The sequence below is a fragment of the Canis aureus genome, chromosome 16 (assembly GCF_053574225.1).
Source record: "Canis aureus isolate CA01 chromosome 16, VMU_Caureus_v.1.0, whole genome shotgun sequence".
Lineage (NCBI taxonomy): Eukaryota > Metazoa > Chordata > Mammalia > Carnivora > Canidae > Canis > Canis aureus.
In genome coordinates, this window is record NC_135626.1 from 50,055,343 (window position 1) to 50,069,617 (window position 14,275).

General features: G+C 36.0%; 1 protein-coding gene across 23 annotated transcripts in view; it reads right to left on the reverse strand.

The window, feature by feature from the left end:
* Positions 1-2,283: 2,283 nt before the first annotated feature.
* The window catches only part of LOC144286878 (uncharacterized), a 41,940-nt gene continuing 29,948 nt past the window's right edge, over positions 2,284-14,275 (reverse strand). For 3 of the 23 annotated variants that reach the window (XM_077853964.1, XM_077853956.1, XM_077853971.1), the window contains 3 exons: positions 13,841-13,946; positions 5,020-5,661; positions 4,506-4,549 (listed from right to left, as the gene is read on the reverse strand). In XM_077853964.1, the coding sequence (XP_077710090.1) occupies positions 13,882-13,946 (65 nt within the window). In that variant the 3' untranslated portion in view covers positions 4,506-4,549; positions 5,020-5,661; positions 13,841-13,881. The other 20 variants (XM_077853966.1, XM_077853958.1, XM_077853950.1 and 17 more) reach the window with 14 other exon arrangements.

Sequence of the window (14,275 nt, forward strand, 5' to 3'; positions counted from 1 at the left end):
ATGTTAGGGCGAAGCTAACATGGAATCACAAAAATGGCATGAATTAAATAATTTCAGAAATAGTATTTTAAGAAACGTTATCTCTTATTTTTAGTTTATTTCATCTAATATAGTGAAGTTTAGAAATAGAAACTTCTCTCATGGTGACAAATATTCCTATTCCAGTACCTGAGGGAGTCTACTTGCTTAAACATGAATATAGCTTCCCTTTCTTTTTTTATTCTTTCATTTTTTATTTAAATTTAATTTAGTTAACATAGAATGTATGTTACTACTATGTACTACTGTCTACTTCAGGGTAGAACTTAGTGATTCATCAGTTGCATATAACACTCAGTGTTTATTATATCAAGTGACCTCCTTAATGCCCATTGCCTAGTTACCCCATCCCCCTCTTCCCTCCCCTCCCCTCGAGCAACACTCAGTTTGTTTCTTATAGTTAAGAGTCTCTTATGGTTCATCTCCCCCTCTGTTTTTATCTTATTTTATTTTTCCTTCCTTTCCTCTATGTTCATCTCTTTTGTTTCTTAAATTCACATGAGTTAAATAAAAAAGGATTACCCTTTCCTTTTATTTATGCTTTCTATATTTTTTTCTTCATGGATTGCCAATCTTTTCTCTTCTCATGATATAAACAAATTAGAGGCTTGATGAGTAACAAAATGTTTAGCTGTTAATGTCAACTCTCATCTGAAGAGTTACTTAACTTCCATTATAAATTCTAAGACAGGTTGCTATATAACTTAGAATTCACTTTAATATTTTTTCTTTTGTGTTTTTGGAGGAAAATAAACAGAAATGAAGTTGGAGATATTCACATTGACCTAAAGACCCACAAAAGACCTCCATGGCACCTCTATGATATCTCACCATCAATTGGCAATGTTTTCAGCAGCTTCTCTTTTTCCTTATCTGTGAGCTCAATCCCCAGGCTTCCCAGGAAATTCTTCTGGGTCACTAGAATCAATCTTCCCACCTTTCAAGAGAGGGGAGGGTACACATAAGAGCTTTAGGTACTCTCATATTATCTCAAGTTATAAAATATGCTCTCTGCAGCTTAATGATATCCAAAATTCAAGATGAAGAGTTAGGAAAAGATATTATCAGTCGTAGACTCATTGAGCATGTCCTATGGTATTTATTAAATACTGATTTAAATAAAAATTAAAAGAGTTTTTGCTAAAGTTGGAAAAGACAATTTCCAGAATAAAATCTGAGGAGTGAATTAAGATAATGCTGATTTGTATTTGAATTACTCTTCAAAGCATTTGATTGTTTTGGTGAGAATTATTGATGATTTAAGTGAATATATTATCTCAATCTTTTATAAACTTTACCATATACATTTCTAGATTATGTTCATCTAAATATTCGTGACATGAAGCATATTACTTGCACAAACAACAGAAAACTTAGGATTTAAAATTGACATGTAGTCTTGTATTCTATTGCAGAAGCCTTCTTAATGCCAATCCAAGGGGCCTTAGATGCATGTATTTAATAAGGAAACATCAGACTTTAGTGAGATACTAGAAATGCCACTGAAAAAAACTAATATAAAGGACTGAAACCCTAGATTTACCTTAATTTCTCACTTACCTGTGAAATTAGCCTTCCCTTCATTCATCAGTCTTTTAAGTGAAATCCTATCATCCGTAGGACAAAAGTCAAAGTCATATTGAGATTAAAAAGACTCACAAAATACTGCGAAAGAGAACATAGGAATAAAGATAACAAATCCTCGTTTACTATGTGACAGGCATTATCTTAAGTGCCTTATATATGCTTATTTAAGAAATATTTACTGAATAATATTTTTCTAGGATATGGATTTATTCAATTTTATTGTTTTATTATTAGAAAGAAAAGCTTAAATATAAAAGTATACCATTTCAATAATATAAAGTTTACTTATAGTTCTATAATATTTCAAACCCCTATGTGTTAGTAATGGGAAGGAATTCAGAAGTACCACCATCGAAGTGGCCTACATTTTTCTACTCAAAATGTGGAAGACTGTTTTCTAGTAACCATAATATAGATAATGAACATAAAAGACATACATACAAAGTGCAATGCTTTCATGTTGATTTTGGTAACTGCCTGCTTATATGTTGGTTACATGCTTTGTCTGTATTTATAGCTTCTTGATTACTATCAGGGTAGATTACCATTCCTAATGCCCCTTTCCCTTGGACCGCTGTCTGTGGTTCTTATACTTAAGCTCCCTCGGCATGCACCTATGGTATCGGAAAACTTGCTCACCATCAGCAGGGAAATTTTTAGTCAGAGCCTTAAGGTCTTTATTTGAGATCTTGACTCCCATATTATCCAGTATAGCACTCAAGTCGTTGGTATAGATCTTCCCATCTAAAGAAAGAGAAAGTCCAGGAAGAAAATTATGTAACTCCAAAGAAGAGTTTTGTTTTTTAAAATATTATTTATTTATTCATTCATTCATTCATTCATCCATTCACTCATGAGAGACATATAGAGAGAGGCAGAGACATAGGCAGAGGAAGAAGCAGGCTCCGTGTAGGGAACTTGATATGGGACTCAATCCCAGGACCCCAGGATCACACCCTGAGCCAAAGGCAGATGCTCAACCACTAAACCACCAAGGAGCCTCCCAAAAAGGTTTTTAATTCTTTAGAGACACAAACCCTGTTGTGAATTTCATGAACTATATGTCTGTGTTCATAAAGATTGTATATAATTTCAGGGGGGCCATGTATTCTCTGAAGCCTATTCATAGACACCCCCCCTCAGTAATAGAATTAATAATGCCTGTAAAGTGTCAAAAAAAACCCCATCAATTTTAGAACAAGAGACTAAGGACTTTATGTCTACAGAGAATGTCAACTATGCATTAGAATTAAGGTCACTTCTCTTGAGACTTGTCTTGGGGACCAGAGTATTAAACACAAAGTTTTAAACAGCACTGAATAAATATTGAGTGAATTCTATTCTGGATGGAAACATGTTTTACTTCTGAACAATATTTTGTTATTTGTTCAGAAGTAAAGTAGTAACTATATTTAATTGGATATAATAAAGAAGTAATAATATTTAATTTGATGTAATAAAGAAGTAACAATACTTTTTGATGACCAAACTCCCAGTTTAGTATTTATTGGCAGCTGGTTAAATTCCCTGAGTCACTGCTAATCTTTTCTGCTACATTATGCTGTGCAAACTTGATATTGGAGGGGACAGGTGACTTGACTTCATCAAGATAAGAAGCTTTGCAAAGCAAAAGATACCGTCAACAAAACTTAAAGACAACCTACAGAATGGGAGAAGACATTTGCAAATGACGTATCAGATAAAGGGCTAGTTTCCAAGATCTATAAAGAACTTATTAAACTCAACAGGAAAGAAACAAATAATCCAATCATGAAATGGGCAAAAGACATGAAGAGAAATCTCACAGAGGAAGACATAGACATGGCCAACATGCATATGAGAAAATGCTCTGCATCACTTGCCATCAGGGAAATAAAAATCAAAACCACAATGAGATACCACCTCACACCAGTGAGAATGGGGAAAATTAACAAAGCAGGAAACAACAATTGTTGGAGAGGATGTGGAGAAAGGGGAACCCTCCTGCACTGTTGGTGGGAATGTGAATTGGCACAGTCACTCTGGAAAACTGTGTGGAGGTTCCTCAAAGAGTTAAAAATATATCTGTCCTATGACCCAGCAATTGCACTGCTGGGGATTTATCCCAAAGATACAGATGCAATGAAATGCTGGGACACCTGCACCGCGATGTTTATAGCAGCAATGTCCACAATAGCCAAACTGTGGAAGGAGCCTCGGTGTCCATCGAAAGGTGAATGGATAAAGAAGATGTGGTATATGTATACAATGGAATATTACTCAGCCATTAGAAACGACAAATACCCACCATTTGCTTCGACATGGATGGAACTGGATGGTATTATGCTGAGTGAAATAAGTCAATCGGAGAAGGACAAACATTATATGGTCTCATTCATTTGGGGAATATAAAAAATAGTGAAAGGGAGTAAAAGGGAAAGGAGAAAAAATGAGTGGGAAATATCAGAAAGGGAGACAGAAAATGAAAGACTCCTAACTTTGGGAAACGAACTAGGGGTGGTGGAAGGGGAGGTGGGTGGGGCGTGGGGGTGACTGGGTGACGGGCACTGAGGGGGGCACTTGACGAGATGAGCACTGGGTGTTATTCTATATGTTGGCAAATTGAACACCAATAAAAAATAAATTTATATAAAAAAACTTGATATTGGATATTTGTTTTCTTGAAAAGTTTGGCAAAATCTTGAGAAAGTGGAAGACTTTCTTCCTGGATTCAAAGTAAAAGATTGGCAGCTAAAGTGAAGCTTGATCTTCAGTGGTAGCATACATTTGCAATCAGTATATGTGAGATAGCAGTATTCACTAACATCTTGGAAACAATATAAATGCAAGGATCCCATTTGTCTGCACTTTCATTATGCTGCTCACATACCTTTTAGAGACTTCAGAACTTCTCTCAACCTGTTTTGAAAGATCTTGTCATCATCTATAAGAAAAGGCAGAATTTAAATTGCAGAGAAATGTGGAAAATGATTAGAATATTGTTAGGAAAAGTGACTTTTCAGGACATTTCTCTTATAATAAAATTTGAGAGAAAACTGGGTGAAATTAACACACCAAGCATTCTACAACACTCATGCCTCTTTTCTTTCCCCAATTCTGCTTTATTCATTTCTAAACAATCCTTTTCTTCTTTCCCCAAATCCCAGATTAACACCCCCCCTTTTTTCATTCTTGATAATAGCACTCATCATAATGGAAATGCTGTTTCCCAATCGAAAAGTAAAACTGTGTAATAGGGATTCATTTCAGGTATAAATGGATGTTCTAAAAAAATTTTTTTAAAGATGAACTTTCTATTTCCTTGAGCTGAGAAAATGAAGATAATTTTAGAGGTTCTCAAGACACAGAAATCGAAAACCTCTTTCTGGTTATATCAGTATTTAAAATGCTTACTCTTAGAAGGAAAATGTTGGACCAGGTTCAAGGATTCTTTATGTTTGAGCTCTATCCCCATGGTTTTCCAGGGCAGTTTTCACACTGTTGGGATCTGCCTTTTCTCCTTAATAAAAGGATTAAAATAATGACATCCATGGAATTGATGTACAATTGAACAATTTCAAATAATGAAACTAAATTATGATCCCTATACAAAATGAGTACAAGCTGGGGAAAGTGAGGATCTCTGAGCTCTGACCAAATAAATAGAAGTAATGTCATTCATGGAAACATAATTGGTTTTCTAAAGGCTAATAAGAGAGGGCACTCTCACTGGTAACCATGAGAATATATTCTGTAGGACTTCTAACTATGGAGAACATAATTAACCAAGGGCCACACCTTCTGTCTTAAAATTAATCTGTGTTTTTTTGCACTAAGGCCATACCTACCATTGGCACTGGCCAAGGACTGGATGCAGCATAGATACTAAGAGAGCCCTGTTCCTGAGGGAGATGGGATGATGACTTTGACCTTAGGGTTTTTTTTTCTTTTCTTTTCTTTTCTTTCTTTTCTTTTCTTTTCTTTCTTTTCTTTTCTTTTCTTTTTCCTTTCCTTTCCCTTCTCCTCCTCCTCCTCCTCCTCCTCCTTCTTCTTTCACTGATTTTATTTATTTATTTGAGAGAGTGAGTGAGAGAGAGAGAGAGAGAGAGAGAGCATGCACAAGTGAGTGCACACATGAATGGGGTGGAAGAGCAGAGGACAAGGGAGAAGTAGACTCCCCGTTAAACAGGGAGCTCAATGTAGGACTGGACACTAGGACCCCAAGATCATGACCTGAGCCAAAGGCAGACACTTAAACAAACCAAGCCACCCAAGTGCCCCTAACCAGAGGATTCTTGAAAGCAGTATTGCCAGATCATCTTTGGACTGAATTGCAATCTAGGATGCTTCCACCCAACCTTTTCTTCCTCTTTCCTTCACTTGGTGTCAGATTTGCATTGCAGTCTGACAGCCTCCCAGCATTTTCATGTTTCCTCCTTATTTTCTCTTAGGCAGACATTTCCCCTAATAATGTCCTTCATGTTTAATCCTTCCTTGGTTTCTTGGAAGGCCTGGACTAACAAACTCAAAATGATAATGACAAAAAATGGGCATTATAAATCTCTTTTGTTAATTAGCAAACTGCAAACAGCTTATCCTAATAATTCTATCGACATGAAGAACCTATCACGTCTTCTTTAAGTGATTACCAGAGTCTTTTCCAAAGATCATTTCACCTTTTATTGCAAATTCTGGCTGTCTTATTTTTTTTAATATCTTATTTATTTGACAGAAGTGAGAGCAAGTGCGCGAGAGCACAAGCAGGGGGAGTGGCAGGCAGAGGGAGATGGAGAAGCAGGCTCTTTGCTGAGCAGAGAGCCCTACAGGAGGTTCAATCATAGGACCCTGGTCTCATGACTTGTGCTGAAGGCAGATGCTTAACCAACTGAGCCACCCTGGTGCCTCATGGCTGTCTTAAAATAAGGAAAATGAACTGTATTAGTGGAAAACACATCAGAAAATACTCCAACTTTTGGATTTCTGGTATGAAAACACTAAACAAATGGCAAAAAAGATAGAATTAGCATATCAATTAAGGCATGAAGAAAAATAATCATTATAAAAAATAGGATCCTATATTTACATTAATTTCTCACTCACCTGTAACAGCTTTTACTCCATCCATCACTTTACTCAGATCAAGTTTTCCATTAGCTATGCAAAGAAGTGACAATTGAGATGTATACTCAATGTCATGAGCTCCAAAAACATATACAAAGGATGCATGTTGATGAAAAATTCCAGATAAGTTCCATTAATATCATAATTTTACCCACACTTTCATTAAATCATTAAATCCTGAATTTCAAGGATTTAAGCTGATCTATATATTTGTAAAAAGATGTCTTAGATATTGGAGTTGCACAAAGGAAAAGGCAATTTTTCCAGTGTTTCTGGATCATTGTTATTGGTCAGCTATCTCGTAACCCTTCAGGTATTGTCATGAGCTGTGAGTGCCACAGATCATATAGGAACCATTAATGCAAATTAGGCTGTTAAATGATTGTATCCTGGAGTATGTAGTGCCTGATCAAGTTAAAATATCAAACTTTAACTAAAAGAAAGGGGCATGCATAAAAAGAGCCTTCTACATGGAAGAGAGGCTGAGAAATGTAAAAAAAAAAAAAAAACACACACACAAAAACAAAAAACCACAACACCTCAAAACCTAGGTACAACAAATATAATATATACAACATATATATACATACATACACAATGTATGGAGAACCACAGTCAGTTGAGCATGGCAGAAGAATAAAGTACAGATTTGGGAGAGAAAAGTTCATATAAGAGAGGCAGCAGGTTGAGCTCAGATAATTGAGGGATTTGTAAGCTAATTTAAAAAGCTTAGCTCTTATCTACTAGATTATACAGAATCAGTGAGGGGTTATAAGTTCAGAGATGATATAGACCAATTTGCATTTTATTTTAACTTTATTTAATGTTACATCATAATTGCTTCTAACAAAAGCTTATACTGAAATAAGAGAGTGATGTCATCAAGATGGTGACATAGGTCATTCCCGACTTCAGTCCCCCTCACAAAAAGACCATCTTCCAAGTATCCATAGACAAGACATCATTGGGAAAATCCCAGAATACGGTGGTGAGGCTGAAGCATCTCCCTAAACTACAGAGGCTGAGAAGGACTGCCTTCGAAGGGTGAGAGAATTGGCTGTACTCTGACAGTACTGCCCCTCTCCTGGGCTGGTCCAGTGCTGCACCGAGAGGGCTTCCCAGAGCTACAGTTTCTCTGGTGGGAAAAAGAGCCCGAGGGGAACATCCAGCTCCTTCAGAGTTATAGATTGCTTCCTGCAAGGCCCATCTGGGTCTTGTCTCATAGGTATTGCAGAAGAATCTGTGGAACTTGACCACTGGATTTGACCTCCCTGGGAAGGGGAGCATGGCTTAGAGCAACCAGCCCTTGAATCCTGGCAGACTGTGTTTCTTCTAGCAGCAGTGCCTGAGTAAATAAAAGTGTCTGAGTAAAAAAAAAGACAGTGGCTTTGCCCCTCTGTGGAGACAAGCTGGTGGCCCCTCTGGCCAAAGAACTGTTCTGGGTGATTAGGGTCCCCAGCCAATAAGCCATGATGGCCTTGGAGCCTGTTCTGCCACCCTACCCAGGAGAGGAAGCAAATTTATGACTCCTGCCTACTGCTGGGTATAGCCCTCTGTCCTGCCTGACCAAGAAGCCTATTGGGAGTATCCCAGAGACTGTGTAGGTCACCTTACAGTCCTTCTTGCAGCAATGCCTGAATGAAGAACTCAGTTGTTGGCTCTGCCCATCTCCAGAGCTGAGCTTGGTGGCACTGCCTGTCTAGGGAAAACAATGGATAGTCCTGTCTGATCAGGTACCCAGCCAATAAGCCATATCAGCAAAGGAGCCTGTACTATAGAGACTCCTGGGCTGGGAAGGACATTCAAAGTCCTAATCATGGATGAATATAGCCTCCAGCTCTGTCTGATCAGGAAGCCTAACCAAAATACCTGGGAAGCTATACAGCCCATCTTAAGGATATGCTTATAATGGTGACTGAGCAGAGCCAAAAAATTTGACAACCTAGAAAAATGGATAAATTCCTAGAAACATATAACCTACTAAGACTGAGTCATCAAGAAATAGAAAATCTGAAGAGACCAATAACAACTAAGGATATTGAGTCAATAATCAAAATTTCCCCAACAAAAGTCCAGGATCAGATGGTTTTATTGGTGAATTTAAAGTAAACATTTAATGAAGAGTTAAGACCAATCCTTCTCAAACTCCAAAATTTAAGGGGACAGAACACTGCCAAGCTCACTTACAAGGTCCATGAGAAAGTAGCTCATCCTCACTAATCATCAGGGAGATGCAAATCAGAATCACAATGAAATATCATCTTCCACCTGTTAGAATGGTTAGTATCAAAAAGACAAGAGATAGCAAGTACTGGCAAGGATGTGGGGGAAAGGGAACCCTTGTGCACTATTGGTGAAAGTGTAAACTGATGCAGCCAATGTGAAGAGTATGAAGTTTCCTCAAAAAATTAAAAAATAGGGGATCCCTGGGTGGTGCAGCAGTTTGGCGCCTGCCTTTGGCCCAGGGCGTGATCCTGGAGACCCGGGATCGAATCCCACATCGGGCTCCCGGTGCATGGAGCCTGCTTCTCCCTCTGCCTGTGTCTCTGCCTCTCTCTCTCTCTCTCTCTCAATGTGACTATCATAAATAAATAAAAAATTTAAAACAATTAAAAAATAGAACTATCATATGATCCAGCAATTACACTTCTGTGTATATATCCAAAGTAAAAAAAATTACTATCTTGAAGAGATATCTGTACCCCCACATCCATTGTAGCATAATTTATTTATAATAGCAAAAACATGGAAACAACCTAAGCATCTATCAGTGGATGAATGGATAAAGAGAATGTGGTGTATATATACAATGGAATATTATTCAGTCATAAAAAAGAAGAAAATATACCATATGTGACAACATGGATGGACCTTGAGGGCTAAGTGAAATAAGTCAAAGAAAAGCAAACATTGTATGATCTCCTTTATATGTCTAATATAAAAAACTCAAACTCATGGAAACAGAACAGACTGGTGATTGCCATGGGGCTGGAGTGTGGGGGAAATTGGTAAAGGTGGTCAAAATTACAAACTTCTACTTATAATATAAATAATTTCTGGGATATAATATACAGCATGATGACTATAGTTAACAATACTGCATTGTATATTTGAAAATTGCCGATAGACTTAAGAGTTGTCATCCTAAATGAATAAAGATGTGGTATCAATGGAATATTACTTAGCCATCAAAAAGAATGAAATCTTGCCATTTGCAATGATGTGGATTGAGCTATAGCATATTATGCTAAGTGAAACAAATCAGTCAGAGAAAGACAAATACCATACGATTTCACTCATATGTAGAATTTAGGAAACAAAACAGATGAACGAACATAAGGGAAGGGGGAAAAAAAGAGGGAAACAAACCATAAGAGACTCTTCATGATAAAGAACAAACTAAGGGTGACAGAGGGAGGTGGGTGGGGGATGGGCTAAATAGGTGCTAGGTATTAAGGAGGGCACTTGTTACGATGAACACTGGGTGTTATATATAAATGATGAATCACTAACTTCTACCCCTGAAACCAATATTACACTAAATGTTAACTAACTAGAATTTAAATAAAAAATTTGGGGGAAAAGAGTTGTCATCCTAAAAACAAAAATTTGTAACTATGAAATGATATATGTTAACTAAACTTCTTGTGGGATTTAATCATTTTGTAATACATGTATTACCAAATCATTATTCTTAAACTTATGAATATGTCAATTGTAACTCAATAAAACTGGAAAAAGAGAGATAAAAATCAATACATACAAGACAAAATTACAATAGCAAACTGTGGAAGGAGCCTCGGTATCCATCAAAAGATGAATGGATAAAGAAGATGTGGTTTATGTATACAATGGAATATTACTCAGCCATTAGAAACGACAAATACCCACTATTTGCTTCGACGTGGATGGAACTGGATGGTATTATGCTGAGTGAAGTAAGTCAATTGGAGAAGGACAAACATTATATGGTCTCATTCATGTGGGGAATATAAATAATAGTGAAAGGGAATATAAGGGAAGGGAGAAGAAATGTGTGGGAAATATCAGAAAGGGAGACAGAACATAAAGACTCCTAACTCTGGGAAACGAACTAGGGGAGGTGGAAGGGGAGGAGGGCGGGGGGTGGGGGTGACTGGGTGACGGGCACTGAGGGGGGCACTTGACGGGATGAGCACTGGGTGTTATTCTGTATGTTGGTAAATTGAACACCAATAAAAAATAAATTTATTAAAAAAAAAGACAAAATTGACAGAATAGCTACTTTCTATCCATCCTCAATCTCTTACCCTTAGGTTCTACTTCTCATCACCACGTTTTGCTATTTTGTTTTTAGTTCTTCTGGTTGTTTTCTCCCTAACTGAATTATATGCTTATTCCTGTGTTTCTTCAATAATCGATGTTAGTGAATGTCTTTTAGTTATTATAACTAACATTTATTTATTTAATTTCCAATACTTATACTACTAGGGATGACCTTAATCCTCTTTTCTTATTTTTGGGGGAATATTTTTATTTTAAAATTTTAAAGAAGATTTATTTGAGAGAGAGTGTGCATGAGCAGGGAGAGGAACAGAAAGAGGGGGAGAGAATCTCAAGCAGATTCCTTAAGATACAGGGCTCAATCTCAGGACCTTGAGACCATAACCTGAGCCAAAATCAAGAGTCAGATGCCCAACCAACTGAGCCACTGAGGCACCCCTATTTTAAATTTTTTATATATGATTTTTGTAACTGTAAAATATACTTAGGCCTTTAATTCTTTGGTTTATCATCTTTGTTTTTTGGGATTTACTCTTTATTTTTATAGTTCTTAGGATTCTGAAATTTACAACAGTATGATTGCCTAAGCAACTAAAGATTAATTTTTGCTGGTCACGAAGTAGGCTATTCCATCTGGATACTCATGTCCTTAATTTTTAAACTTTCTTCCATTTTTTTTCCTTGATACCAATCTGTTCTGTTTCCATGAGTTTGGGATTTTTATATTAAACATATAAAGGAGATCATACAGTATTTGCCTTTCTTTGTCTGACTTATTTCACTTAGCCCTCAAGGTCCATCCATGTTGTCACATATGGTAGATTTTCTTCTTTTTTATGACTAAATAAATAAAATCTTAAAAAAATAGGGACGCCTGGGTGGCTCAGCAGTTAAGTGTCTGCCTTCAGCCCAGGGCGTCCTGGAGACCGAGGATCAAGTCCTGCATTGGGCTCCCAGCTTGGAGTCTGCTTCTCCCTCTGCCTCTGCCTGTGTCTCTGCCTCTTTCTCTGTGTCTCTCATGAATAAATAAATAAAATCTTTAAAAAAATAAATAAATAAAATCTTAAAAAAAAGAGTTCATGTCTCCTAGACATAAGATGCAGAGCAATAACCTTCATGTATTTTACCAGCTTCTGTAACTGTGTCAAGTTTATTTCGCAATAACGAATCCCTTATCCTAGATCACTCTGCTTTCTTGATCAAATCCTAACTGAAACTGTGCCTTTTTCAATATCACATATTAAACTTTTTGTTTAGGCAAATACATTTATTTTTTTTCTTTTCTTGCTTATTTAAGAAAATCTCCTTCAACCTAATGTCATAAAATATTCCCCCAATTTTTCCTAATATTTTTCTTTATTTATATTTTACATTTAAAGCTTCAATTCACATAGAAAGTATTTTATTTATTTGTAAGGTAAGAGATTTCTAATTTTTTTCTTTTAGACAGATTGTCAATACTATTTAAAAATCATTTAATATAAATCAACATAGCAATTATACTGGGATCTATTTTTTAACTATTTTTTTAGTCTACTCCTTTATCTATTACTTACAATGAAACTTTGTTTTGATTATAGTAGTTTTATAGTAACTGCTGATATATGGTAGAGCAAATCTCCATCCTAGTTTTCTTTTTCATAATTTTCTTGGTTAGAGTTGGGCATTTATTCTTTCATTTGTTCTTTTAAATAATTTATAAGCTCTTATAATAAGACCCCACTAGGATTCTGAAAATTTTATATTAAATATTTTTGAGAGGAAAGAGTTTTAATAGATGGTCTATAATACATTAACTTCCTTTACTGTGGGGATGCCCTTGGAGGAAAAAAGGAGGCAAGTGACCCAGTTTAATATCTTTGTCAAGATAGTCTGTTTATCCTCCAGATAAACAGACTAATAATATTAGTTATGGGAAGAGATTTTATGTTTGAAATGCCCTTAGCAGTATGTCTCTGGATAAGAATTACCTACAGTAAATAGAACCCATGACTTATGAGGCATGGCTCCCTGGAAAAGTAACATAGGCTATACAACTCTCTGGAGATGTTTCATAATTTAAGTGCTTCTGTTGTGTAAGGTGACCCTGTGGCATTCACAGAGAGACTTCATTTATTCTGGGCCAGAATGGCATGTCCAACACGGGAAGGAAGAAACTATGAAGTTGCTCTTGACATTTCAGACTTGTATTTGCTTTTTTTGATTGCTTTTATCCTTGACATTATTTAGTAAAGCTTGATACTTGGTTACATCTCTGATTCATGAGAGTTTGATTTAACATCTGATCCTGTTAGTTTATTTTTCAAGAACATTAATATTTTATTTTATGTTCCAGTCAAGATTTTATAGTTTTATTTATATGAATCCTATTTCTATAAAATTCATTCCTAGATATTTAATGGTTTTTGTTGATGTTATAAATCAGATATTTTTCCTATTTCTATTTCTACTCGGTTTTTGCTAGCTTAGGGAAAGCAATTAAGTTTTGCACATTTATCTTATGTTGAGCCACCTGAATCAAAATGGCTTATTGAAGACTCAGTTCTAATAGATTTCTTTTAGTTTGTGTGTTTCTTGGGTTTCCTAGATACACATACCATCTGAAACTAAAGGTTACAGTGTCTTTCCCAATATTTTTACATCTTACTTTCTCACTGCAGTAGCTAGAACCTTTAAACAATGTTGCATGGCAGTAACATCAGTGGGCATCTGTGCCTTGCTCCTAATTTTAGGGTTCCCTAAGATTTTGAACATTTATTATACCACTAACTAAATCTAGCATTAGAAAATCTTATCTACAAGACAGAAAAAATTCCTTTTAGGGACTGACATTAATATCTATTATCCATACCATCAACATGTAGATTTTCTCTCAGCTGTGCAAGTTCTTTTTCAGTGAGCTTGATATCCATCTTTTCCAGAAGAGGTATCAAGTTTTTTTATACCAACTTTTCCCCCTTAAGAAGGGCAGAAAAGGAACAGGAGAATAAATGATCTAAAACATGAAAAATACTTTAATGCCTTTGACTGTTTTTAGTGCGTATGCATAGCTATTTATAAGAGACAACAAAAATATGATTTGCATCTTTGTATTCTTATTGCCATTACTGATAAGACTATAACTTCCATTTGGCTTTATCAAGAGTATAGAGAAAGTCAATAGGAACAATGGAAATGGAATACATTTCCTTAAAACCAATATTGGTGACAAGTCTTCATAGAAAAGAAGTTCTTAGAAGAAGGAAATCAGGTTTAACGGCAACTGGCACCTACTCATCTGTTACTT